Here is a 20,300-nt window from a genome sequence, read left to right as displayed (position 1 = left end):
CTTTTTTTGTGTGTTGTTTTTTATTTCAACAGTGGGCTGGGTTACCTGCAATTGTGCAGATGCAATTCCTTACAGCCAGTTCAGCTGCGACAACTCTCTCCTGCACAGGGCAATCTACAATAACTTTCTCAGAGGAGCACATATGACTGGCTAGTCCTGACTGTCCAGCCACAGTATCCCCCAACATGCTGGCGGGTTTCTTGCTACTCTCAAATCGAGGGACGTTATCCAGTATATACCTTTTTTTTTTTTCCCACCACGTTGCTACAGGCATTTTTGTCCTTAGATGGTGTCACTTCTGCCGACTTCTTTTTGTGGCGGCGGGGGGGGGGGGGGGGGGGGCGCTGTAGGTATCCCTCTAAGGCCCACTATCCTTTGCTGCACAGGCATAGTTGGTGGGGACACCGCTGCTACAGCCAAGGCTGACATAACTGGGTAAACTGCCAGTTCCCCTACGGTGAAAAGTTGGGTAAGAGGCCTTTCCTAGTTTGTGAGGCCTACAGTCTTCCTTGTCTGAGTGTGTTTGGCCATTCTTCTGAAGCTCTTGAGGCTAACCTTTAAGAATGAAGAATGCTTTTAGTAGCTTTGGAGTACCCTTTGGTACCCAGAAAACGTGTTCTTCTAGTTCAATTATTTTTTATATACAAAGAGTGGCAGCAACCAGGACCATGTATAACGTATAATGTATAGCTGGAGCCTTGCTTCGAGTTTTTTTTTCTGAGATATTGAATATGAAGGCCTGGGTGGCAAGAATGTTTGCCCAGCCTATGTGGAACTTATGGGTTAGTTTATGCAGTGTCTTAAAGCCTAACTCCAGGTTTTATGTCACTCTTAATAGTTTGTAAGGTTGGAAAAAAGATATCAGTCATTTTTGTCAATATTTTATTATATTGTTGACACTGAAGAAATTACTCTTTGCTACAATGTAAAGTAGTGAGTGTACAGCTTGTATAACAGTGGCAATTTGCTGTCCCCTCAAAACAACTCAACACACAGCAATTAATGTCTAAACCGCTGGCAACAAAAGTGAGTACACCCCTAAGTGAAAATGTCCAAATTGTGCCCAATTAGCCATTTTCCCTCCCCGGTATCATGCGACTTGTTAGTGTTACAAGGTCTCAGGTGTGAATGGGGAGCAGGTGTGTTAGATTTGGTTATCGTTCTCACTCTCTCATGCTGGTCACTGGAAGTTCAACATAGCACCTTATGGCAAAGAACTCTGAGGATCTGAAAAAAATAATTATTGTTCTCCATAAAGATAACCTTGGCAATAAGAAGATTGCCAAGACCCTGAAATTGAGCTGCAGCATGGGGGCCAAGGCCATACAGTGGTTCCACTCGGAACAGGCCTCGCCATGGTCGATCAAAGAAGTTGAGTACATGTGCTCAGTGTCATATCCAGAGGTCGTATTTGGGAATTAGACGTATGAGTGCTGCCAGTGTTTCTGCAGAGGTTGAAGGGGTGGGAGGGTTAGCCTGTCAGTGCTTAGACCATATGCCGCACACTGCATCAAATTGGTCTGCATAGCTGTCGTCCCAGAAGGAAGCCTCTTCTAAAGATGATGCACAAGAAAGCCTGCAATCCGTTGCTGAAGACAAGCAGACTAGAGCTGCCACGACGCGTCAACGTAATCGACTACGTCGACTAAGAAAATACGTCGACGTGCGTGCAGGGCGTCGATGCGTCACAGTGGGGGCAGTGCTTAGCATTTACCGCTCCCCTCCGTGCCGCCATCCCCCTCTCTTCTCCCCCTCCGTGCCGCCGTCCCCCTCTCTTCTCCCCCTCCATGCCGCCGTCCCTAGGGGTGCAACGGATCGTCACCGATCCATGCGCACATGCCGCGATCCGCGGTCTCGGCCTTAGGAGAGGCCGCGGCTTCGGCCTAGCTCCGAAGCGGCGGCCATCTTTCTACACCCAGGTGTTTACAATGTGATCGCTCCGATGGAGTGATCACTTGTAAACAAACCGGCGTCATGACATGACGCCGGTTTCTCTCTCCCCTCTCTGTACTGATCTGTGCAGTGGAGGGGAGAGGTCGGATGGATGCAGCCATCCCTCCATACCCTGCCAATGCAATACTCTGCTCTGCCCTGCCATGCCATACTCTACTCTGCTCTGCCATGCCATACTCTGCTCTGCTCTGCCCTGCCATGCCATACTCTGCTCTGCCCTGCCCTGCCATGCCATACTCTGCCCTGCCCTGCCCTGCCATACTCTGCCCTGCCCTGCCCTGCCATACTCTACTCTGCCCTGCCCTGCCATACTCTGCTCTGCCCTGCCATGCCATGCCATACTCTGCTCTGCCCTGCCCTGCCATGCCATGCCATACTCTGCTCTGCCCTGCCCTGCCATGCCATGCTCTGCCCTGCCATGCCATGCCATGCTCTGCCCTGCCCTGCCATGCCATACTCTACTCTGCCCTGCAATGCCATACTCTACTCTGCCCTGCCATGCCATACTCTACTCTACTCTGCCCTGCCCTGCCCTGCCATGCCCTGCCCTGCCCTGCCATACCCTGCCCTGCCCTGCCATACCCTGCCCTGCCATACCCTACCCTGCCCTGCCATACCCTACCCTGCCCTGCCATACCCTACCCTGCCCTGCCATGCCCTACCCTACCCTGCCATGCCATACCCTGCCCTGCCCTGCCATGCCATACTCTGCCATGCCATACTCTGCTCTGCCATGCCATACTCTGCTCTGCCATGCCATACTCTGCTCTGCCATGCCCTGCTCTGCTATACCCGGCTATACTCTGCCCTGCCCTACTATGCGCTATGCTATACTCTGCCCTGCCCTGCTATACTCTGCCCTGCCCTGCAATACTCTGCCCTGCCCTGCAATACTCTGCCCTGCCCTGCAATACTCTGCCCTGCCCTGCAATGCCCGCCAATACTCTGCCCTGCCCTGCAATGCATAGCTAATCAAAAAAAAACACTAGATTCATTAAAAAATAAAAATAAAAAAAAATAATCGGATAGTCGTTGACTAATCGAAGAAATAATCGATAGATTCGTCGACAGACAAATTAATCGTTAGTTGCAGCTCTAAAGCAGACTAATTCCGCGTACACACTACCAGACTTTTCGAGGGACTAGGTCTGGCGGTCTTTCTGACAGACTTTCGGCAGAGTTCCGACGGACTTTCCGAATGAACGGACTTGGCCACACACAATCACACCAAAGTCCGACGGATTTGAACGTGATGACGTACGACTGGACTAGAATAAGGAAGTTCATAGCCAGTAGGCAATAGCTGCCCTAGCGTTGTTTTTTGTCCGTCGAACTAGCATACACACGAACGGATTTCTTGGTCCGGCGGAGTTCCGGTGGAAAAATTTAAAACGTGTTCTATTTCTAAAGTCCGCCGGATTTTTGGCAAGCAAAGGTCCGATGGAGCTCACACAAGATCGAATTGTCCGACGGACTCGTTCCGTCGGACCTTTGCTGTCAAAAAGTCTGGTCGTGTGTACGCGGCATTAGGACAAGGATTACTGGAACCATGTCCTGTGGTCTGATGAGACCAAGATAAACTTGTTTGGTTCAGATGGTGTCAAGCGTGTGTGTGGCAGCCAGGTTAGGAGTACAAAGACAAGTGTGTCTTGCCTACAGCCAAGCGTGGTGGTGGGAGTGTCATGGTCTGGGGCTGCATAAGTACTGCCAGCACTGGAGAGCTACAGTTCATTGCGGGAACTATGAATACCAACATGTACTGTGACTGATGTACTGAAGCAGAGTATGATCCCCTCCCTTTGGAGACTGGGCAGTATTCCAACATAACAACCCCAAACACATCTCCAAGATGACTACTGCCTTACTAAAGAAGCTGAGGGTAAAGGTGATAGACTGGCCAAGCATGTCTTCAGACCTAAACCCCCATCTGTGGACCATACTCAAATGGAAGCCAGAAGAGCGCAAGGTCTCTAACATCCACCAGCTCCGTGATGTCGCCATGGAGTGAAAGAGGACTTCAGTGGTAACCTGTGAAGCTCTAGTGAACTTCATGCCCAAGAGAGTTAAAGCAGTGTTTTAAAATAATGGCAGCCACACAAAATTACACTTTGGGCCCAATTTGAACATTTTCACCTAGGGGTGTGCTCACTTTTGTTGCCAGCGGTTTAGATATTAATGGCTGTTGAGTTATTTTGAGGGGGCAGCAAATTTACACTGTTATACAAGCTGTACACTCACTACTTTACATTGTAGCAAAGAGTCATGCATTCAAAAGTGTTTTGAATTTAGCCACACTACCCATTGGCACCACTAACTGTGGAAGAGAGTTCCACATAATTACCGCTCTTAACAGTAAGGAATGCCTTAGGCAGTTTAGGATTGAATGCTTCTCATCCAGCTTCATTGTGCAACCGCTTGTCTTCTTTGGAGAACTTAGATTAAATGGTTTTCTCCCAATGACACAAGCTAGCACAGACTAACTATTTCCTTTACTAAGGGATGCGTCTACTGTTAGCACTGCATGATACTGTACATAGCATCAGCCACATACACTGTGCAGCGCTGTGTTCTGGTAGTGTCTCGGGTTACTTCCTGTGTGCTGCTAAAACAAAATCAACTTGGACTGAGTGCTTCTCAGCCATTCAGAGAAAACCCTTTTTTTTTATCAGTGAATTCAAGGCTTTCTTTAATTGGCTGAGGTGGAGATCCTGACGACATCCACCTACCTCTTCACTTCTTCCAATCAGAGGAAGCCTTTTATTATGCTGTTCCAACAGCAGACCAGATGTCCACCATACAGCATTGCATATTGTATGTAGCTGATGCATCACTTAGTAAAGGAAATACTGTAGTTCATTTGGGCCAGAAGTACCAAAAAATCCTATTGTTGACCATTTTTACTCAAGTTCTCCTTTATTCTGTAGAACATTTATTTGCTAACTTTTGAGACATCTGTTCTAATGACAATTTTTTCTTGCTGTTTGGTATGCAATGTTAGGATTGCATTGGCCTTTACAGATTAAAATCTTTATTTCTGTAATCCTCATTTGACAATAGTGAGTATTAGTATGTGTCCCTGGAGTTTGATCTAGAACAATATTGGTTAAATCTTTTATTTGCCAGCATACCAGTTTGTTAAACCAATTAGCTGTTAAAAACTCATTAGGTACATTGAAGCTGCCAGCAATTAGTACTTCAGTTCACTTGCTCATCCTTAATAAACCCACAGGAGCTCATCTCTAGAGAGGAAACATAAACTACAGATGAGAGGAACTCATTTATATCAAGCACACACATAACCAATCAATAATGAATTGCTGAGAATTCACCAGTACACTGTAGCTGTGTTAAATTTCCTCTATAATTAACCACTTGAGGACCGCCGTATTGCCATTGTACGTCAGCACAATGGCACAGGCAGGCACAATCACGTACATCTACGTGATTGCCTTCCAGCGGGTGGGGGGTCCGATCGGACCCCCTCCCGCTGGTTACGGCGGTCCGATTCGGTCCAGGAGCGCTCCGTGATGAGGGGATGGCCGTTGGTTTTCGGCCACCCCCTCTGGATCACTCCTGGCCAATGAGAAGCTTCCTCCCCTGTGTATTGTTTACACAGGAAGGAGGAAGTGATGTCATTCTCCTCGGGGCGGTCTTTTTGACCGGACTACGAGGAGAAGAGTAAAAGTAAGTCTGCACGAACACTACACTGACATGTAGGTACACACAGGCACACAAACCCCCCCCCCGATCCCCCCCCCGATCGCCCCCCGATCCGCCCCCCCTCCCCCCCCAGTCACAGTGTCACTGATTGCATTGATCATTTCTTTACTGATCAATGCATTCAGTGTCAGTTGTGACAGTAAAAACTGTCAGGACAGTTAGTGTTAGGTCCAGGGTAGCCCCCTATCACCCCCCAATAAAGATTTAACCCCCTGATTGCCCCTAGAGTTAACCCTTTCACCCCCTTTTGCCAGTGTCACTAAGCGATCATTTTTCTGATCGCTGCATGTGTCGCTAGTGTCGCTAGGTAGCTAGTTATTTTTTTAGGTTCACCGCCAGGTTTTTATATCGCTAGGTACCCCGATATACTACCCAATAATGTTTTTAACCCCCTGATTGCCGCTAGTTAACCCTTTCACCCCCTTTTGCCAGTGTCACTAAGCGATCGTTTTTCTGATCGCTGCATTAGTGTCGCTACAGTCGCTAGGTAGCTAGTTATTTTTTTAGGTTCACCGCCAGGTTTTTATAGCGCTAGGTACCCCGATATACTACCCAATAATGTTTTTAACCCCCTGATTGCCGCTAGTTAACCCTTTCACCCCCTTTTGCCAGTGTCACTAAGCGATCATTTTTCTGATCGCTGCATGTGTCGCTAGGTAGCTAGTTATTTTTTTAGGTTCACCGCCAGGTTTTTATATCGCTAGGTACCCCGATATACTACCCAATAATGTTTTTAACCCCCTGATTGCCGCTAGTTAACCCTTTCACCCCCTTTTGCCAGTGTCACTAAGCGATCGTTTTTCTGATCGCTGCATTAGTGTCGCTACAGTCGCTAGGTAGCTAGTTATTTTTTTAGGTTCACCGCCAGGTTTTTATAGCGCTAGGTACCCCGATATACTACCCAATAATGGTTTTAACCCCCTGATTTCCGCTAGTTAACCCTTTCACCCCCTTTTGCCAGTGTCACTAAGCGATAATTTTTCTGAACGCTGCATCAGTGTCGCTAGTGTCGCTAGGTAGCTAGTTAACTAGGCTCCCAAAAAGTCCCCCACATGTGGTATCCCCGTACTCGGGAGAAGCAGCAGAATTTATTTTGGGGTGTAATTTGACTTCTGCCCATAGCATGTGTGAGCAATATATCATTTAGTGACAACTTTGTGCAAAAAAAAAAAAGTTTGTAATATTCCCGCAACTTTTGGCAAAATATAAAATATTCCATGGACTCAACATGCCTCTCAGTAAATAGCTTGGGGTGTCTACTTTCCAAAATGGGGTCATTTGGGGGGGTTTTGTGCTATTTTGGCATTTTATGGCCTTTGAAACTGTGATAGGTAGTGAGGAGTTAAATCAAAAATTTGCACCCTTAGAAATCCTGAAGGTGGTGATTGGTTTTCGGGGTGCCGTGCGCGACTAGACTCCCAAAAAGTCCCACACATGTGGTATCCCCGTACTCGGGAGAAGCAGCAGAATGTATTTTGGGGTGTCATTTCACATATAACCATGGCATGTGTGAGCAATATATCATTTAGTGACAACTTTTTGTAAAAAAATTTTTTTTTTTGTTTTTTTGTCATTATTCAATCCCTTAGGACAAAAAAAATAAATATTCAATGGGCTCAACATACCCATCAGCAATTTCCTTGGGGTGTCTACTTTCCAAAATGGGGTCATTTGGGGGGGATTTGTACTGCCCTGCCATTTTAGCACCTCAAGAAATGAGATCGGCAGTCATAAATTAAAAGCTGTGTAAATTCCAGAAAATGTACTCTAGTTTGTAGACGCTATAACTTTTGCGCAAACCAAAAAATATACGCTTATTGACATTTTTTTTACTAAAGACATGTGGCTGAATAAATTTTGCCCTCAATGTATGACTAAAATTTAGTTTATTCGATTTTTCTTATAACAAAAAGAAGAAAATATCTTTTTTTTTTCAAAATTTTCGCTCTTTTTCCATTTATATTGCAAAAAAAAAAAATCGCAGAGGCAATCAAATACCATCAAAAGAAAGCTCTATTTGTGGGAAGAAAAGGACGCAAATTTCGTTTGGGTGCAATATTGCATGACCGCGCAATTACCAGTTAAAGCAGCGCAGTGCGAAATTGCAAAAAGACCTCTGGTCCTTAAGGTGTTTATTGGTCCGGAGCTGAAGTGGTTAAAGCATATGTAAAAATGTATAACTAAAGGATATATATACTTTTAGTGATACCTGTATTTGAGCAGTTTTTCATAAAAAAAATAGTAGACACATTAAAACATTTAAATTGCAAAAATTATAGACAAATAAAAACAAAACAGAGGCAATAACAGTCTGATGAAATTTGTTTTTGGTGGAACTGTAAACTAAAATCTGATTGGCTATCCCTTACTGCATGTTGTATTTTATTGTTGCTTTTATTTAGAGCTGACATACTGGCAAATATAATAAACACAATAATGCAACACTGTATTCATACACCTAAAAGTGTATTTCCACTCTTGCATTCAAATTTGCAAAATGTCTACTTTTGTTAGTTACATATTCCTATTAAAATAGCCTAACTTAAAAATATACAGTGCCTTGAAAAAGTATTCACACCCCTTGCAATTTTCCAAATTTTCTCATGTTACAATAAAAAACATAAAAGTACTTTATTGGGATTTTATGTGGTAGACCAACACAAAGTGGCACATAGTTGTGAAGTGGAAGGTAAATGATAAATGGATTTTAATTTTTTTTTACAAATAAGTATTTGAAAAGTGTGCCATGCATTTGTATTCACCCCCCCCCCCCCCTGAGTTAATACCTTGTAGAACCACCTTTCACTGCAATTACAGCTGCAAGTCTTTTCGGGTATGTCTCTACCAGCTTTTCACATCTAGAGAGTGGAGTTTTTCCCTATTCTTTGCAGAATAGCTCAAGCTCTGTCAGGTTGCATGGAGAGCATTTGTGAACAGCAATTTTCAAGTCTTGCCACAGATTCTCAATTGGATTTAGGTCTGGACTTTGACTGGACCATTCTAACACATGACTATGCTTAGACCCAAATCAGGGATCTCCAAACTACGGCCCTCCAGCTGTTGCGGAACTACACGTCCCATGAGGCATTGTAAAACTCTGACATTTGCAGACATGACTAGGCATGATGGGAATTGTACTTCCTGAGCAACTGGAAGGCCATAGTTTTTGAGACCCCTGACCTAAACCATTCCTTTTGTAGCTCTGTCTGTCTGTTTAGAGTTGTCTTGCCTGAAGGTGTACCTCCACCCCAGTCAAGTCTTTTACAGACTCTAACAGGTTTTCTTCTAAGATTACCCTGTATTTGGCTCCATCCATCTTCCCATCAACTCTGACCAGCTTCCCTGTCCCTGTTGAAGAAAAGCATGATGTTGCCACCACCATGTTTCACGGCGGTGATTGTGTGTTCAGGGTGATGTGCAGTGTTTGTTTTCCACCAGAGCTGAGCTGAGCAGAATGGTTTACTTAAACATGCTAACCATGACCACCCTGCAACTGATGGTCGTGCTTTGGTAAGCATCTTTCCTTATGGGCACCGTGGATAAAATTACACATGGTCAATGTGTTTTGCCAGTATAGGGTGGAGTCCTGGTCATGTTGGTGGGAGGACTAGGTGGTAGCAGTAGTGGGAATCTAATTTCCTGATTGACATTTTGGACATTGTGTGATTTGGATATCCCTGAAACATTGGGCACCCCTACACCAACTAGAGTGAATTAGGACAATGGGAAAGCTGTAGCAATGGTGTATATCAGTGATCAGGGAGGAATCCTAAGTTGTGTGGAGATGGAAGGCATTTGCGTGAACCACATAGCTCTGGACTGTCCCAGACAGATATGGTACTCTGACCCGATCAGACTCATGGCAGTTCTTGGACTTTTACAGATCATCCAGGACCTCTGTTTCAGGGACCAGTTTACCATGCTTTCTTGCTTTTAGTAGCAAGGCTGCTGAAGTCCAGGTTCTAAAGAGAGTGGGGCATGTCTGAATCTGTAATTACCACAGTTATGAAGGATAGGAAGTCTGCTTCCTGCAAAGGTTACCATTGAACTCCAAACATACTTTTCTTGGTATAAGGCAAGAAACTTTCTTCCTAGGAAATGCACTGTAGAGTGAATCTTGGCCTTTTTGCAAATGGACCTAGATCAGTGTTAATCTTCAAGGGTCAAATTCCATCACTCGCAATATTGACCTTTTTAGTTTCCCATTCCTTAATTATGACTTTTGTACTGTGCTTCCACTGGTACACTGCCCCATTGGATCTGAATTTGATTATTTTGACTCTTGATAGCCCTGAGAAGATCAAATGGTGGTTTATCTCCCTTTCCACTGTCAATCCTGTAAACAAGCCTTTTTTGATCTTGCACAGGGAAAAAGTGAGTTGAGCTCCAGAACTTCCTTTCTAACGTAGTTTCAGTCTTTCACCTCAACAAAGACATGATTGTTCTATACACCGAGTGCTTATTGTGCTTTTTGGAACCAGTCTATTGTTTTCCAAGGCTGAAACCCTAATCCTTTGTTCTCACAATCTCCAAAATTTACCAAGCGGATGCTTATACCTGGAACACACTGCCAGTTTTTTTTTCTCAAATCGCTTTTAAGACTCCATTCACACAGGGGCAACACAACTTCCAGCGAGACTTTGGGAGGCAACTTGGACACGACTTGAGTATGAATTACAGCACGACTTGAGGCAAATTACAAGGCAACTTGAAGTTGCCTCCAGGACAGGGGACTTTGCCAGTGGCCAATCACATAATAATCGGCTCTATGGGAGGGAGGGGTTTGCGTAGAAAACAATTTTTACTTCCTGGCAAGTTGCTTCAGTTAAGACAGGGCATCAGACTTGGAGGCAACTTCCATTGAAATCAATGGGTACAAGTTGCCTAGAAGTCAGATTGAAGTAGTACAGGAACCTTTTCTGAAGTCGGAGCAACTTCAGTAGTGTACATTAAGACGGCTCTCATTCACTTACATTGATTTTATCATGTTGCGCAACTTGAGGCAACTCGGATCCAAAGTCGCCCCTGTGTGAATGGACTCTAAGGACTACCTTGGAGAGAGCGCAGCTCTGCCCATTTTCCAGGAAACACATACAGCCTTTAAATCCCTCTTCTTCCACCATGGTTCCTCTCAGAGTCAGATCCACCATGGCAGTTTTAGGCCTTCTCATGGCATTGATTCCAGCTATTCAGTAGGCAAGATTACATTCCAGGCCCATCTAGATGAATATCTTACAAAGATGGTTAAAATAGAAGTACTAACGCGCACAACCAAACATTTACTTCTTAAGAAAATCAATACGACAAGTTGCCAGGAAGCTGCCAACGTAGAAAAGTGATCTCTGCACAGTTAAAAAATATTGATAAATAATATGTGGCGCTATCTCACCTCTATTAATTCTAAAAATACAATAATAAATAAAAATTATTCAATTACAATACATAGCATAAATAAAGTGCAAATAGTGATGAAAGGGCAAACGTCACATAGCACAGTTCATCTGTATCCATAATCATACACCAATAACAGAGGGAGAGAAGCGAAGGGGCTCAAATGTGTAGTATGTACAAAACAACTTTATTAATCCATAAAATCACTCACAGTTAAGTAGAACTTTTAGCTCTGTAAACACAGGTTCTCGGCCACGACCGGAACTGACGACAGTGACACCTTGCTCCTCCCTGAAGCCACAAGAAAAAAAGTTCAAACTTACCTCAAACGTAAAGCGGGCGCTCTGGTGGTGGAGCAATTCAACCAACCTGGCAAAAGGTCTTTCCTGGGTCTTTCCTCTAGACAAACGTCTAACAACAGACACGAGTTCTTGGAACTGGGGAGCCCATCTGGATGGCCAAACCTCAAGGGGCCTGGTCCAAAGCGGAAGCCCGAAAGTCCTCCAAACTGGCGGGAACTGAAGACAATCTTTCTTGGTCTCCTAACTTTTCAACAATTTGTAAGGGGACAACACGTTCAGGTTCTCTCAGACAATACAACTGCAGTAGCTTATGTGCTGAAACAAGGAGGAACCAAGAGCAGAGGGCTCCTAGAGCTGGCCAGTCAGTTACTTACCTAGGTAGAACAGAATGTGGCCTTATTGTCAGCAGTCCATCTGAAGGGATCCCAGAATCTGCTAGGAGACCTACTAAGCAGAAGGAGACTGGTGGAAGCAGAGTGGATTCTGAACCAAGAAGTTTTCTTGATGTTCTCCAAAACTTGGGGGCAACCTCAAATAGATCTGTTTGCCAGCCAACAGAACTCGAGCGTACAGAGATTCTTCTCTCTTCACCGAGAAGATCAGGCAGTAGACATAGATGCTCTTGCCCATCCGTGGCATTACCAGCTGTGCTATGACTTTCCCCTGATACCACTGGTTCTAAGGAAATTCAGGGAGGAAATGCCAATCTGATCCTGGTCACTCCTTTCTGGCCAAAAAAGCCCTGGTTTGCGACACTACTAAACCTTGCCTCAAAACCTGCATGGAAGCAGCCGCCCAGAGAGGACCTGCTAATGCAGGGGTTGGTGAACCATCCGGAAGCAGACCAACTGCAGCTAACTGCTTGGGTTCTGAGGAAGATCTCTTCAAAGCCAAGGGACTGTCTGATAAATTAGTTGATATCCTATTTTCCAGTAGAAAAGCGGTAACTCAGGCCATATACGTTTCGAAAATATTAAATTCCTGGTGCACTTCTAAGGGCCTCCAGGTTAAAAGTTTAGTAATTAGAATTTCTCCATGATGGAATGGAGAAGGGGCTGGTAGACAGCACCCTGAAAACCCAGGTGGTGGCTCTATCGTTTTTTTTTTTTTTTTTTTGCGAGGACTATCCAGAGAAGTCTTAATTTCAAGATCTTTTAGGGCACTTGCACGAAATAGGCCAGTTTTTCCCAGTTGGGATTTGTATGTTTTACAGGGTCTCACGGAAGCTGTTTGAACCCTTACAGGAAGCATCCTTACAGAACTTGGTTCTTAAAAATTTTTTCTTTTTTTTCACGTCAGCAAGAAGCGACGGCGAGATTTAGGCCCTGGCAGTCGCAGAACCTTTTCTGAAGGTCTTTTCAGACAGAGTGCTCCTTCAAACGGACCCAGCGTCCCTACCCAAGGTTTCTTTAACTTTTCACCACTCACAGGAAATGGTCCTGCCCACTTTCTCTTCACCTCCTGCCAATCCAGGAGAAGCTTTTTACACACTGGATATGAAGAGATGTGTGTTACACTTTATAACAGTCACTAAAGAATTCAGGAGGTCAAACGAGAAAGTTTCCAAAAGCACGCTGGGCAGATGGCGTAGATTTGCAATTGTGGAGGCCTACAAGGCCAAGGGTGAAATACCCCCCCCTCCTCAGGCAGTAGTCCCACCCTGGGATATGTTTCCTTGGTTATCCTCTCCAAGTTTGTCCTGAAAGGTGATTTGAGAAAGACTTTGGACTTACCGGTGACGATATTTCTAAGAGCCTTTCAGGACAACTGCTACTTCCCTCCCTTGTTTATCTTAGAAGTGGTTTTAAATGTCTATCATGGTTGTTTGGTGGTTTTCCACTATGTCAGAGACCACACAATAACTGAAGCCATGGTGGAAGAGGAGGAATTTTATGGTTGAACTGGATGGACGTGCGTCTTTTTTCAACCCGACTAACTATGCAACTATGTAAAATTTAAAGGCCACATGTGTTTCCTGGAAAATGGGTGAAGCTACGCTCTCTCCAAGGCTGTCCTGAAAAGCTCTTAGAAATACCAGTCACAGTTAAGGCTAACTGTCTTTTTTTTTTTCTCTTCTTTTTTTTCATTCAGCCCGGCAGGCTTTAGGGAAAAAATTGAGGCACTCACTGTGCTAACTATGCAATGTTAGTATATCAATCTCTCCGCTAAGCTTTTGTGTTCTGACAGGGGAACCAACCCTGGCCCGAACACACCGGTTAGCACTCGTAGCCATTGGCCAGTCTGTACCAGCCTTCAGGTCTTATGTGTCAGATGTGGGTGTAAGGTTTTTCTGGTGGCTCATTTAGCAGTGGCAGTTCTCTCTCTTTTTTTTGTTTTTTTTGTTCTCCTGTTATTGTTTTGCCCGTCTCAAAGTTGTGCTGTTTTTGGATGTCCAAACAGTCTTTGAATTCCTGTATACCTTAAAGTGGAAGCTCACAATTATTCCTTACTAAGCTTAAAGTGGTTGTAAACCCTCTCATATACTTGTAGCAATATGGGCTACAACCGTAAAATACAGTGATCCTCCGATATTTCCATGCATTGCATGTCCCTCTAGTGCCCATCATATTTGTGAGCCAAACAAAAGGGATTGTGGGATAAGTAGTTCCTCAGACTAATAATTGCTTCTTCTGACTATGCACCTGGACTACATATCCCAGAGATAACCGTCAGAGATTGCTGGGAGTAGCTTTAAAAAAAAGCAGAAGCCTACGCAGAGCTCTTTCTCCTGGGCCTGATGTGAAATGGACCTCTCCGTGCATGGAGAGAGGGGTCGTAGCTTACCACGTGGTATAATGTATTCCAGCTCGTATGAGAGGGGCCTCGCTCTGCTTGCTGTTCTTCTGTCATCCATCCAGCACCACTATGGTTGCCTGCCAACCAGTGTACTGAGCTTCAAATTGGGAGATCGATACGGTGGATCTGCTGCATGAGTGCGGCTACATGAGTCGCTGTCCAGAAGACATCGAATCGGCCTGGTCGTCGGTGAGAGGGCATTCAACCAACCTTTGCAAATCCTTTCTCACTGGTTAACTGGGACACTTTGCACAGACCTCTCTACCTTAGGAATACTTTACTGAACCTACTTTGAACACTGTGCATAGACAACTTTTAGCATCCACTATTTCAAGAAACCTTATCGTTTGCTATTATACCTTATTGGATACAGTTAACAAGCTCCTACATGCCGGGAAAGACCATCAGATGTACAATGGGGACATTGCTGTCATTACCGCTATAATGGCCTTTATACCATTGCCACTAAGTCTGACACACACACACACACACACACACACACACACACACACACACACACACACACACACACACACTGCATAGGAACAAGTAAGCTGTGTGCTGAGCTCCCTCCCCGTCGCAAATGTATCTCACGTGCCAGCAAAACTTTTCAGAAGTGGCTCATGCTGATAACAGATGAATCAATCACCAGAGAGATATTACTTAGAGTTTTCTAGAGGGACAGGTAAACACTAGAGATGTATGTGCTTTGTTCAGATTTCATAACCTGAGGTTTACATCAATTTTATACCTACCCCACCCCTTTCTGAATGCTGTTCTAACCCCGTAGAAGAAAGATGATTATACTTGCATATACTCAGGCTGCTTCAGTCCAGTCATGCGATCCTCCCAGTTGGAGTAGAGGATACATTAAAGGGGTAGGATAAATTGCCAACAACGGCTTCAATGTCTAAGCGGTGACATCACCCATATGCTTACTATGGGGCATCAGTTGTCTGGTGTCCCTCCTCTCCTCTGAAGCTTGCCGCTGGCAGGTGTACACGTGACCTGACTGGAGCGCTCAGTGAATAGAGAAGTATACACATCTTCCTTTCACAGGGTTGTTAGAATAGGATTTAGAATGAGTTGGGAGCAGGATTAGGAATAACTTGGACTTTTTTGTACTTTCTATAAAATCTATTTCTTGAAGTAGAGAGACACAGGTTCCAGCCCTGTGTCTATGTTCATGCTCTCAGTGTTGCTTTTCTTTAAAACTAGGGCACGTGCTCTCTGGTGAGCTGGGACTTACTATATATACATATATAGCGGGTGCCCTTCATCTCCTGGGGCAATGCCAGGCTGGCCTAGGATGTCATAGAGGCAGCATGTGCCTGTCGGCTCCTGTGGGGGATTCTCCCCCCCTCCCTTTCCACACTGACTATTTGTTATGCTCTTCCCCCTGCATCTTTATTGACAGGGGGGAGGGAGCCAATCACCAGCAGCAGCAAAGCATTCTGGGACATGTAGTTCCCACCAAAATGTCCCCATTGCCTTTGTATGGGGACAGGACTACACACCCCAGCATTCTCTAGCAAGGAAAGAATCAAGGGCACCATCTTGTCTGCTGAGGAGAAGTTAGTTACTACGATGCAGGAAAATAGACTGGACCCAGGGGTGAGGTGTTTTCTCCCGGGTCAGTCCATCACTTATTTCAAGCTATCCACCGCCGGTCTGGGACATCCAAGGTGCATATCCAGGCAGACCTGCCCCGATGGCGTTGTGAGCCTGCTTGTTCCAGGACGTTGGTTTTGGACCTTGACCGCAGGATTGGTGAGAGGGCACTTGCCCATTTGTAGGGAACAAGGACACAAACAGTTACTTCACTTTGCCCATGCTTGCCAGAACCTGGTTCTCATTGACGACCTGTTAAGCAGTCATAGTGTCCGCCTTGCTATCTGAATACTGTCAGCATACCACAGTTACACTTTGTCAAGCAGGAATTTAAGTGCACCAACTAGAGTGTAAATAGAATGTATATATATACTGCGCTACCCCAATGTTAGCAGCCAGCACAAAAAGGTGTAAGTAAAACGCATATATAAAGGGGAAAAGTGCAGCGCTAAATAAATCAATAAATAATACAGTAATCCAGTAAATTATACACACATAGTGACATATAGTGACATAAATAATACAGTCCAATGTGAATCGCCAAATAAAGTAAAAGAAAATTCTAAACTCGTGAAAGAAAAGTCCAGATCCAATACACGTTGTTCCAAAAAGTGTCCAAATGAATATGTGACATTAAATTATAAGTGACTATAAGACACAATAGTGGTTTCCGTGAGAGTCCAACCCAGTAAGTGACAAACGTGATCCACCACGACAGCACAAATCACTTACCAGAGGACGTGGACACACACAAGCATATACTTGGGGGGGGAGGGGGGTCTAACAGGCTTAATAATATAATCCCAGGGGTCCAAGGTTCTTTTATGCCCATCAAACCTCCAGAAAATCGTTCTCATAGATAAGGGGCATACCGAATTATGTAGGGATCAACCCCATCAGAGAAGCAAATAAGAATAACAAAAGGGAGGAACATAGCATAATTCCGTATGGGGAGTTTTATTAAAATGAATGGTATAGGAGTTACACTTACATGCTCCAGGTAACAACAAGCGCTTAAAACAGACAATTCAGCGGTAGTGAGCAGGTCAGTATACGGTTCCAACGCGTTTTGCTTAAATAAGCATCATCTGGGGTCAGCCAATTTGGGTAGAGGTATTGTGATTTATTGCTGTTAAGGTGCTTACCTCTGCTCTTGGGGTTTTTCACAATTGTGGAATTCCCTAAAAGCAGCCTGATATGATATATTTAGTTATATTGCTCTTGATCTCCGTAATTGCTCTTCAGTTAATTCATTTGAAAATATACTGTTACTGTCTGTCACTTTTCCACATAAACCTTACTGTAATAGACGATTTCTGTGTTTTATCATAATGTGTGTGTCAGAGGGGCTGAGACTGTTCTTGGGGTTGAGAGTACAGAACCAAACATACTCAAGCGGCTCCTCCGGGGGTAGCTATACATGTGTCTGTTTTATGGTTGGGTTTGTCCTCTGCATTTTGCATATGTGAATTAACTCTTATCCTTTTATTATCAGGAAACCAGTATTGACACACTGCTCACAAGGGATGCAGGGACTGAGAGTTGTAACAGACTTAAACGCAAGAAGCGAGAGACAAATGATGTTAAAAACAAGAGACCACTAATTACAGAGTTTGGTAAGCAGCTTTAACCAGTTGTATTACTGTGGCAACTGCTGGGTCAAGTTTGGTCTTTTTTTTTTTTGCCACCTTCTTGTTTCGTAAGGCAAAACAATTTGTAGTCGCTCAATAATGCACAGTAAAAAAAAAAAAATGTACAGCTTTTTTGCTGAATGTTTTGTGGGGGTATATTTTGTTAAATGGCATTAGTAACTTATAATAACTTATGTTGGCTTGGGGTTAAGGTTGGCAGTTGTCCCTGTTTCCTGGAGACTGTTTTGTTTCTGTGTGTTACTTAAAGTGATACTAAAAATCCTGTTTAATTTACATTTTCCATTCTATTTCTGGTTGATGGCTCTGTTAGAACTAAATTATTAAAAAAGAAAACTTGCAGATACCTGTTTTATTTTATTAACAACTATTTGTTATGCAGCTTCTAGCTCTCTGCTGCTTTTCACATGTTCAATATAGAAAATAGAATTCAGAGTAAAAGTAAATAATTATTATCAATAAACTGTTTTAAATTGTCATACAAATATATATTTGAAATCAAATCTTTATTATTTTTTGCCAATAACTTGGTGTGGACAGATTTCTGCCAGTCACAGGCTATGTCACACCTTTCCAGCCCGTGTCTTAGAATAAGAGGGAGATGAAGCCATCATCAATTTACATACAATATCCTGCCCCAACTGTGTTTAGCTGGTTAGTAAGGGGGTAGGGAGTGGGCTGTCATTTATCACTGTGTATATACCCACATGTGAAACGCTATAGTCACATGGGCTGCTTAGATATGATAGGGAGGAAATGCTCAACATAAAGACTGGCTGAAAACTGTTCAGAGCTGCCAATACTGCTCTACAAAATCACTATCTGCATTGGGGACTTGGACAGAAGGGGGAGAGAGAGAGCAGCAGGGTCAACTAGGTTTTTTCAGAATAAAAATAAATAAATCTCATAGTGACTGAGTGTGAGAAGCATGTAATACACCATTTATTGATTGATTGTTTTTTATGATGTGGGTTTAGTGACACTTTGATCCTGACTCTTAAACTTTGTGAATTACTCACTCCTGACCCATAAACTCTCTTGTTGCTGAATGCTTACTCCTGAACCTTCTACTTTGCTTAATCCTGAGCCCGGCACTCTGTGTGTTACTTATGCCTCACCACTGAACTTTGTGTGTTACATAATTCTAAACACTGATCCCTATGCTTTACACTCTCTTGACCCTTTGCAACATAGGTTGAGGTGTTATTTAACCACTTCCCATCCCAGCCATTGTAATATGACACCCGCAGAGTGGCTGTCCCATCCTGGGCGGGCGTCATATGGCGTCCGTGGCTTCTCTGCATTGTAGAGGGTGCGTGCGCCCGCCACAACACTCAGGAGCCAATGCGCGTGCCCGCGATGTCCGCCGGGCACCTGCAATTGCTCGTCACAGAGTGTATAAACACTCGTATCCACGTCCTGCCAGGGGAGAGGAGACAGGATCGTGTGTTCCTAGTATATAGGAACACGAACAGTCCCTTTCCCCTCCACAGTTGGAATCACTCCCTAGGTAACACATTTAACCCCTTGATCGCCCCTAGTGTTAACCCTTTCCCTGCCAGTGACATTTACACAGTAATCCGTGTATATTTATAGCAATGATCCCTGTATAATTGTCAATTATCCCAAAATAGTGTGAAAAGTGTCCGATGCATTGTCATAATCCTGATAAAAATCTCAGATCACCGCCATTACTAAAACGCATATCGATAACCTATTTTGTAGGCACTATAACTTTTGCGCAATCCAAATCCTGCGGTGAGATCACTCGGAAGTTCTGCCCTCCTCCTCCTTCCCCTGCCGCCGGGCCATTCAGAAAGCGCAGTGCAGTAAGGAACCGGCTGTGAAACTGAAAGACTTCACTGCCGGGTTCCCTTACTACGAATAACCGTGGCAGCACCCAAGAGCTGATGGAAACATTGGCTGGGGTGTCGACAAAACTGAATTATTTTATTGGATAACTGTACAACATTGTTTCTCCCTCAGGAGTGATTGCAAATTCCATTCATGATCATGTGTGACATATTGTTTCTCATAAAATTTCTCTTTTTCATTGCATACATCCCATGTGTTTTGAACCAGAGGCTGCCCATTCTTAAGACAGGCCGTGTGCTTTTGGCATCAAAGTCTTTTCATAGTGCTGTAGTACCCCAAATGTATGTGCTAATGTGCACACTTCTGGCACTGAATGTGTTAATCCGTTCCAGATTGTTGGATAATAGTATTCTATATTCATACTGCATTTATTTGTATCTCATGCCCACTGCATAATTAACGTGTAGAAGATTTTAGCCAGAACCTTAATTGCTGCTTTAATTGTTTTTTCTTTTAGAGTCTGACTATTCTGAAGATGATTTATTCAAGAACGTTGGCAGCTTGGGGTAAGCAAAGGCAATAACTTGTGAATACTAAAATTGAAAAAATGCTTTAATAACACAGAGTGTGCTGTATTTGCAGCAGCTTTGTATACAGTGTTATCTATTTTGTCCAAAAGGTTGAGAATCTCTTTCTCTTTGAAATCTTCATTGTGATCTTGGGCTGTTTTGTGTGTTCCCATACCACCAGAATCTAGCATAAAGTTTAGTGCATTATTTCAAAGTCGTCTCTTACTGTAAAACTTGTACCATTTTTATGGCTCATCGCTGTTCTGCCTCACTGCTTTGGGGGATTGTGCTTCCCTGTGCTATTATGAACTAATAAACTTAGTTTTAGTATGCAGAGGTCCTTCAGGAGTCATGAGTTTTTATCATGGGCTTTAAATCACACCTCTGGTAACTCTCTCCAACCGTTATAGAACAGCAGCACTACTGCAAAAGCTTGCAGTTCTTCTCTGTCAAGTAGAAATCCCCTGTGTGAAGTAAAATTATTTTAGGCTGTA

General features: G+C 43.9%; 1 protein-coding gene across 2 annotated transcripts in view; it reads left to right on the top strand.

Moving 5' to 3' along the window:
- BRCA1 (BRCA1 DNA repair associated) overlaps positions 1-20,300 on the top strand; it is a 353,109-nt gene that overhangs the window by 76,736 nt on the left and 256,073 nt on the right. For both annotated transcript variants that reach the window (XM_077459504.1, XM_077459503.1), the window contains exons 7-8: positions 17,269-17,389; positions 19,755-19,803. In XM_077459504.1, coding sequence (XP_077315630.1) covers positions 17,269-17,389; positions 19,755-19,803 — 170 coding nt within the window. The remainder of the gene's footprint in view (positions 1-17,268; positions 17,390-19,754; positions 19,804-20,300) is intronic.

Source organism: Lithobates pipiens, unplaced genomic scaffold (assembly GCF_037356315.1).
Source record: "Lithobates pipiens isolate NorthernLeopardFrog02 unplaced genomic scaffold, aLitPip1_a1.2 Scaffold_28, whole genome shotgun sequence".
In the NCBI taxonomy this organism is placed as follows: Eukaryota; Metazoa; Chordata; class Amphibia; order Anura; family Ranidae; genus Lithobates; species Lithobates pipiens.
This window is presented reverse-complemented; position numbering and strand designations above follow the sequence as displayed.